The sequence below is a fragment of the Vigna unguiculata genome, chromosome 1 (genome assembly GCF_037176805.1).
Source record: "Vigna unguiculata cultivar grain cowpea cultivar isolate G323 ecotype 2 chromosome 1, ASM3717680v1, whole genome shotgun sequence".
In the NCBI taxonomy this organism is placed as follows: Eukaryota; Viridiplantae; Streptophyta; class Magnoliopsida; order Fabales; family Fabaceae; genus Vigna; species Vigna unguiculata.
The window spans coordinates 7,798,202-7,807,110 of NC_140792.1; the positions used below are offsets into that span (position 1 = coordinate 7,798,202).

General features: G+C 43.5%; 2 protein-coding genes across 2 annotated transcripts; both read right to left on the bottom strand.

Annotated features, from left to right (window-relative positions):
- Positions 1 to 1,943: 1,943 nt before the first annotated feature.
- Positions 1,944 to 3,475, bottom strand: LOC114187801 (uncharacterized). Its single transcript, XM_085665686.1, has 2 exons — positions 3,389 to 3,475; positions 1,944 to 2,261 (listed from the first exon to the last, which is right to left on the bottom strand). Exons 1-2 carry the CDS (start codon positions 3,473 to 3,475, stop codon positions 1,944 to 1,946), a joined length of 405 nt encoding a protein of 134 aa, XP_085521812.1.
- A 1,032-nt stretch (positions 3,476 to 4,507) lies between these two features.
- LOC114187808 (uncharacterized) lies at positions 4,508 to 5,346 on the bottom strand. Its single transcript, XM_028076185.1, has 2 exons — positions 5,272 to 5,346; positions 4,508 to 5,023 (listed from the first exon to the last, which is right to left on the bottom strand). The coding sequence occupies exons 1-2, from the start codon at positions 5,344 to 5,346 to the stop codon at positions 4,508 to 4,510; spliced, it is 591 nt and encodes a 196-aa protein (XP_027931986.1).
- Between the last annotated feature and the right edge of the window lie 3,563 nt (positions 5,347 to 8,909).

Consider the following 8,909-nt stretch of genomic DNA (forward strand, 5'->3'; position numbering starts at 1 on the left):
AGCAATAGGAAGGAAACCCTGGCACACCATGATGGCGGTAACATAGTATCATAATGTATCGACAATATTTCAAAAGAAAACCTAAAGACAAGGCAATACATGGTCGTAACCGTAAAAGAAAAGCCCAAACAGAAGGAATCCAACCCAAGTAGGCTATGCAGCGGAGTCACCATTTCCTTGTTGGCCACGAGGATGTCTTGCATCTGCTCACATCAATAAATTGATGATCATCCCAAAAGAGAGGATCACACAAGCAAGACATACAACAAACAAAAGGGGAAGCTAGAACAGAAAATGAGTTATCATACAGTTACATACAATTTTATAGTTTAGGATGCATAAGCCAGCCAATAATATTATGACTTGCAAACAATACACTAAGACTCAGACACGACTCATTCAGATACATATAATTAGTCAGATTCAGCGGATGTTTGCACTTGTGGTGGCTTTTACTGCTCTACCGAGCTAATTATTCCAGTGTCTCATCCCCCCACACACAAGGTTAGCCCTTAATGGGTTCCAAGCCTCCTACTACTATCACAACTCAAGTTAGTACGCTCTATGTGACACTAACTGACTCTTTAGAGTGTCAGGATGCAATCCTTACCTTGAATCCTTAATAAATTATATAGATGAGGCACCACCATGAGCTTCCACTAACATGGGTCATGGAATTACGTCCCGACAAATTGAGGCACCACCATGAGGTCTCACCTAGAGACTCATAGAATTACGCCCTAACCAAAAGAGGCACCACCACGAAACTATCGTGGAATTACGCCCTAAACATATCAAAATCATGTTTCATCCATTAATATAGAATCATATCTCATACCAACACCATGCCACTTTCATTACCAACTATCTCATTTGTTTTACATGCCAAGATCATACCGACACATCAATAAAATTCATAACCTCAGATATTTCATGTATATTCATATGACGAAAACAGTGTGGCCTACAACAGATCTCGCTCAAGCCAGAAGCCCTCACTTAGGCGAAAGGAGTGCTTTTGCTCAAGCTGCAGACTCTCGCTTAGGCGAGATCACGACAGTGGGAGGTTTTGTGAATGCTCGCTTAGGCAAGGCCATCTCGCCTCAGCAAGACCACCCCTCACTCAAAGTTGAGGTTCCTCGCTTGGGTCAAAACTACAGCGACATGTCAAGTTTCCCACGAGTTCTCGCTTAGGCGAGCCACTCTCGCTTGAGCGAGATATCACCTCGCCCCAAACGAGAGCTCTCTGCTTGAGCGAGAGCTCGAGTATGAACTTGGCCTATTTCTGCAAGTCTCGCCTAGGCGAGACAGGCTCGCTTGGGTGAGAGTATCAGATCTCGCCACTGTTCTCATTGCAACAACTATATTTTCATACCTAAACAGCAATACAAGACATTCCACATTTCAACAATGGCAAGCTTGCCATAAAATCGTGAAACAGCGGCAAGGCAAGCAAAAATCGAAGTAAATAAGAAAGCCCTAGCTTCCCTTACTTGAAAAGAGCTACTAAGGTGAATCTTGAGTACGAACAGAGAAGCACCACAGCTCCTAAGGCAGTTTCACGAGCTAAAAATTTTGTTGTATTGATTAAGCACATGAACTACGGAGAATCCTAACTGGACTGCGAAGAACAACCGAGAGAATGAAGGTATGAGTTGGAGGCTAACTTACATGGAGGAAGAATGACGTGGCACAAGCTTGCTACGACGTAGGGACAAACCCTAGTAGAGGTTTTGTGGAGAGAAAATGGGAGAGTTAGGGCACTAATTTTTCAAAGTGAGCTGCAAATGAGGGCCCTTGGCTGCTTTAGGGGCCTTGGCACCCTATGGGCTAGCCTTTAGGCCCAACAGTGTGGCAGCCCTTAAACACTAGGACACTTAATAAAAGTGGGCCTTACATTCTTCTCAACAAGAAAAATTTTTGACCTCGAAAATAGAGACTTACTAGGGAAGTAGGTGCGAATGCGACTTCCTCTTATCCTCCTCTAACTCCCAAGTAGAGTCATCTATCCTCTGGTCCCAAATGACTTTGACAAGATTTACTGGTTTTCCTCTACATTCTTCAACTCGGTTATCCTCTAAGGCCACTGGTGGTACTTCCACAATGAGATCTTCCCTAATCTGAACATCCTCAACTTCCAACACATGGGATGGGTCAAACACGTATTTCCTCAAATGTGACACATGAAATACCGAATGGAGATTTACCAATTGAAGAGGCAATGCAATCTCATAAGCCACCGGTCCAATCCTCCTCGATACCTGATAAGGGCCAAGAAACTTAGGAGAAAGCTTCCTTGAGCGGAAAGCCCTTCCCACACCAGTGGTTCGGGTCACCCTCAAGAATACATGATCTTTGACCACGAATTCCAAAGGCCTCCTCCTGCGGTCCGCATAGGCCTTCTGTCTACTCTAAGACGCCTATATTTTATTTCTCACCATTCTCACTTTCTCCGTGGTTTGCTCTAACAATTATGGCCCAACCAATATTGCTTCAACATCTTAATACCAACATAAAGGAGTCCTACACTTTTTTCCATAAAGAGCCTTATATGGCGCCATGCCAATGCTCGCATGAAAACTGTTGTTGTAAGTGAACTCTATCAAAGGCAGTACTTCATCCCAAGCACCCAAATGATCTAGCACACACGTCCTCAACAAATCCTCAAGCGACTAAATCGTCCTCTCGGACTGACCATCGGTCTAGGGATGATAGGTTGAACTCATAGTCAACTTGCTTCACAAAACATTATGTAAGGTTCGCCAAACCACGAAGTGAACCGCGAATCTCTGTCGGATACAATGCTCGAAGGTACTCCATGCAGCCTCACAATTTCCTTAATGTACAATTAGGCCAACTTGGCCATGGACATCCTTAAGTTCATCGCCAAGAAATGAGCGCTCTTAGTCAGTCGGTCCACTATGACCTAGATGGTGTCATGCCCTCTAAAAGTTCGTGGCAAATGGGTCACAAAATCTATAGCGATGCTATCCCATTTCCACACTGGTATTTCCAAAGGCTGTAGAATTCCACCGGGTCTCTGATGCTCCACCTTGGCCTTCTAACATGTCAGACAGGCCGATACAAACTGAGCAACATCCTTCTTCATACCTTACCACCAGAAGGTCTCCTTGAGATCTTAGTACATCTTAGTCATGCCATGATGCAAGCTAGGACGACTCTTGTGCCCTTTGTCAAGGATTAACCTCTTCACCTCAGTATCATCTGGTATACACACCCTACCCTGAAACTTCAGTATGCCATCTTTACCCAAAGCAAAATCCTTTGCCTAATCTAACCCAAGTTGCTCTCTAACTCTGATTGAGTCTAGGAAGTCACTAGATATTGTTAGATTACTACATCTAATGAATTCAAATTACAACTCCACCTGTAGTTTCATATCCCTAAACTTCTCCAACAGTTCCACCTCCTTGATAATAAGAACAATCTTCCTAGTGAAGACATCTGCTACCATAATCCTTCAGGAATTCCATCCACCTTCTCTGTCTCATGTTCAGCTCCTTTTGATCGAATAAATATTTGACACTCTTGTGGTCATTGAATACACGAAACTGAGCACCATAAAGATAGTGCCTCCAGATCTTCAAGGCAAACACGATGGCTGCTAACTCTAGGTCATGAGTAGGGTAGTTTCTCTCATGCACCTTGAGTTGCCTCGAAGCATATGCCACTACCTTCTTCTGTTGTATCAATACACAGCCCAAACCTAGATGAGAGGCATCACAATAAATCTCAAAGGGTTGACCGACATTTGGAATCACCAGTATAGGAGCACTCGTCAACCTTCGCTTAAGCTCTTGGAAGCTTTCCTTACACTTATCCGTCCAAGTGAAAGGTTGGTCCTTCCAGGTAAGCTATGTCAAAGGTGCTACTACCTTCGAAAATCCTTCTATGAATCTCTTGTAATAGCCAGCTAAACCCACGAAGCTTATGATCTTCATTGCCGACTGGGGACTTTCCCACCGTTATTCCCTGAGCGGATATCACATGTCCCAAAAACTGTACTTCATTCATCCTAAATTCACACTTGGACAACTTGGCATATAATTGCTTCTCCCTCAAGACACTAAGCACCAACCTCAAGTGTTCTGCATGTTCCTCCTGATTCCTAGAATAAATAAGTATGTCGTCTATGAAGACTACAACAAACTTATCTAAGAATGGTCTGAAAATCTTGTTCATGTAGTCCATAAACACCACAGGAGCATTGGTCACACCAAAAGGCATAACCACGTACTCATAGTGACAATTTCGGGATCGGAAGGCCATCTTATGCACATCATCAGCCTTCACTAAAATTTGGTGGTATCCCGACCGCAAATTAATTTTTAAGAACACCGACGATCAATGTAGTTGGAAGGGGATACTTGTTCTTGATGGTCATCTTGTTTAACTGCCTGTAGTCCACACACAAACATGAACTTCCATCCTTCTTCTTCACCAACAACATTGGTACTCCCTAAGGCGAAGTACTGGGTCGTATGAACTATTTCCTCAATAGCCCCTCTATTTGACTCTTGAGTTCCACTAACTTCGCCAGAGCCATATGATACGAAGCCATCGACACTAGACCGGTTCCAGGCACCAGGTCAATTGAGAATTCCACCTCTCTACTGGGAGGCAACCCTGGTACTTCCTCTACGAACACGTCCTCAAACTCATGTAGTACTAGTATGACCGATGTCCCTTCTTCCTTCTCTACCTCAAGATGAATGAAAATTATGAAGCACTGCGCGCCTCTTTGGATCTCTTTCATGACCCCTTGAGATGACAACAACTCGGGCTCTACCGAGTTGTGGAACAATAACTTTTTCTCTCGGCAATTTATAAGAATGCGATTGGTAGAGAGCCAATCCATTCCCAAGACCACCTCTAACTCATGTAGAGGTAAGTAGATCAGATTTACCTTGTATCTACGCCCTTCTACCTCCACTGGACATCTAACACAAAAGGACAATGTCCTGACCAAACCCGATCGCGAAGTAGATACCACAAGTTCACACTACAGCTCACACACCAGTAAACCCAACCGTTTCACACATGCATCTGACACAAAAGAGTGTGTCACTCCAAAATCATACAACACACAACATCTCACCCCAGCAATCACACAATACCCCTAACAAGGTTACCTAAGCCTGTAATCTCTACTTCTGACATTGCATACACTCTGACTATCGCTTGTGGCATGTTGCCTCTATTCCTCTACTAGTGCTGGGTAGGAGTCTGAGCTGGAGGTCGTGCCACTACCCTAGCAAGGGAGGGGCAGTCCTTGCCAAAGTGGCCCTCCTGGCCACAATTGTTACATTTGTGGTAACCCTCCATACGTGGGCAAACACTCCTCAGGTGAGGGCCTCCACACTAGAAGTACTAAACTCTGTCCTACTGTGTAAGAAAGCTCCTAGACCACTGGGACTGATGGTGAGGCCTATCATATGGCTTCCTCCTTTCCTCTTTCCTCGGCTTGGACCTAGATGGTTTGCCAATCCTCTGTTGTTGTGGGCGTTGAGGTTCTACCTCATTCTTCATCTTCTCCATCACTCTGGCTTTCTCCACCAGAGCAGCAAAGTCCTTGATGGATAGAGGGGCTACCATCAAGCGAATATCTCCTTGAAGACCATTCTCGAATTTCCGACATCTCCATTTTTCATCAAGTGGCAATGTGTAGAAACGATTGAGGTGTTTGATCTTCTCAGCATACTCTGTTACAATTTTCCCTCCCTAAGTTAGTTGGAGGAACTCTAGCTCCTTGGCATATCTGACATTGTCAAGAAAATACTCAGAGAGAAACCTCCCCTTAAAAGCTTCCCAAGTGACCGACTCATCTTTTTCCTCCATGATGGACTTCATACTGATCCACTAGTGCTCAGCTTCGCCGGTGAGGATGTATACTGCGAACGCCAATCTATTCGCTGCATGGCACATCTTCCCATCAAAGATACACTCCAAATCCTTCAGCCATTGATCTACGGCGTCATGGCTAGTCTTGTGATCAAATTTCATTGGGTGATGCTTCAGAAAGTCTTCCAAGCTCCACTCCCTGGCTGGAGGTCGTGGCTCGAGACTAAAGACAAGGGCAACTAGTTTGTTCTCCTTCAATTGGTGGAGGTCCTCCATATGTTGTCGGTGAGCATCCTCAGCAGCCACTCTTGTAGCCTCCACCTGTTGCATTACTAATTGTTGCTGCTTAAGCTACGTCGCCTATAGCTACATTGATGCCTCATGATGTTGCATCACAGCTGTAATTTGTCGAGTCATGGCTACCACCATGGCTTCTATTGCTCTGGTGATAACGGGTACGTCGCCCTAAGAGGGTTGAGAAGTCCTACGAGAAGGTGCCATAATTCACTAGCACACAAGAAAACCATTTGTTAGATTGATAAGATAGGAAATCTGACTAAAGACACTAGAAAGACACAATGAAAGATAAGCGGATACCAAGTCCACAAACTCTAAGAAATGAACGCTCTAATACCATAAATGTAACACCCCATTTAATTAATACTGTAAGACCCGCTAAATTTAAATAATTGAATAATTAATTATTTAATTAATGCGAGTGAGAGAAGGCTTTATGACATAAAATGCTAACCTTCATGATGCGGAAAAGTACTAGCTCAAGTGGTTAAGAGTACTTTGATTGTGTGAGAGGACTTGGGTTCGAGTCCTAAGTATGCCATTTGTGTAGGATTTAATTCTATTTATTTCTTTTTCTAATTTGTATGTGTGTGTGAGTAAGAAGATGGCAATTTAGTTATACTAGTTGGTAAGAAGCATGAAATGGCATGATGGTTTGATATTGATTTGGCAATTGCATGGTTATGGGTTCTAGTCTTGGGGAACACCTAAATTAAACTTTATATTTTTTTTTATGGTGGATTTAGGTGGAATGGGAAGGGTTAGGGGAAACCCAAACTGATCTAGCAGCCAAGGGAGGCTGAAAAACAGTCATGAAGGGGGTCATGAATGGCCATTAACCATTAATTAGGAAAAAGTGGAGTATTAGGAAGGGTTTTGCCAAGTGTGAGTATATACTAGAAAGAGAGCACGAAAGGAGAGTGATTGTGAGTGTTATGAGAGGTTTGGGTCTGAATTGGTAGAAGATCAAGAGGGTGATTGGCAAACCAAGGAAGAAGTAGCACATTTAGCAAATTGAACAAGGAATCCAGGTTAGGGGAGTTCCTACTAATTGTTTGATGTTATTTTTATCGAATTTTGATTGAATCGTGATGTATGCGGGGTTGGGATTGCAATTCATCTGAAAACTAGAGCTGAAATAGGGATTTTGGAAATTTTCCAGAAACCGCCTGGCGGTCACACACGACCCACCAGGAGACACAAGTGACAGTACTAGTTTCTGGGATTATGAATATGAACCGCCTGGCGGTAGAGGATGATCTGTCAGGCGACACGAACACGCTTGCACTATGTTTAGTCATTTTTGGTATTTTTGGGTTACTTGTGGTGTGGTCGTGATGTCTGTATGCTCGAATGTGAATTTTGATGTTTTAATAAGACAATGTGTATGTTGATTTTGTTGGAAGGCATGACTTGTTGATCTGAAATTGGGGGTTAGGATTATGATGGCCTCAGTGATAAACAACATAAATCACGTAAATGCTTGGTGGGGTTGGTTTTGCAGAATTAAGATTAATATATTTGATGTATGAATTCAGGATGATGCTTTGATATAAAATTATGTCTGTATGAAGGGGAAAATTGGGATAGGCAGGTTTGGGTGCGTTTCAGTGCAGGAAAATAATCTGAAGATTTCCAGATATGTATGCACCGCCTAGCAGCAGATCACGCACCGCCAGGCGGTCTGGTAGTGTAGTGGGCGTTGTACAGTTCTAATTGGGCGTCATGTCATTGGGGTTTAACAAGCAAGTTATACATGTATGATTCAAAGAAAATTTAATAGAAAAGGAAAAATTTGAGTTAAATGGGACTAAGGGGAGATTGAGATAAATGAAAATGTGAGGTATGATATAAATAGTAATGTTCTTCTAAACGTGTGGGTGTATGTGGTAAGACAGATTCAGATGGTATGTTAATTTGATAATAAGAGTGAGATGGGGGTATATGAAATGGTATGGTTGGTGTAATCTTTCCTTAGGCATGTTTTGTGGTTATGAACTGTTGGTATGGTAAATATGTAATATGGATTAAAGTGTGGTGTCATGCTTTATATAAATTCCAGAATGTATGATTTTATGATTGGGAGTATGCGGAATGTATGAGACATATTTAAAAGGGGTAAACGAAGGTGAGTATGGATGCATGATAATATTGGATTGGTTGGCATGTCTAAATGAGTGTGATGTAATTTGGTATAGATATATGATTGGTAAATCATAATTGTGTTATACTTGGGTGATTGGTATGTTTGGAGATCCTTTGGCGATCTGTTTAGGTGCTCAAAAACCAGTAGCATTATGCTACTGGTATAGCGCCTGGTGGCGTGAGCGAGCCGCCAGGCGGATGAGAAAATAAATCAGCGACAGTGGTCACAACAGGAGCAGAGCGCTTAGCGGTGGGCGATGGATGCGCCAGGCGGTGACGACGAGGTAGGACGCCCGACGGTGTGGTGGTGTCCGCCAGGCGGCGGTGGTACTGTGAGGGTACTGTAGGCGCATGGCACTTGGCGGTGTGTGATGCCCGCCAGGCGGTCTGAAGCTAAGTTCCGCCTAGCGGCGTGTCATGCGCACCAGGCGATTTTGGTTCAGTGATAGTGTGCGAGGAAAGGTTTCTACACAGCTTTAGGTGAGGTACATGATGTGAGGCTTTGGCTGGGGGTCCATTTATGAGTGTAACCCGTATTGGAATAACACGTGACCATTGCAGGTTGTAGCCTGGTGGTTTAGGAAGTCCAATGGAGTGTGCGAGTT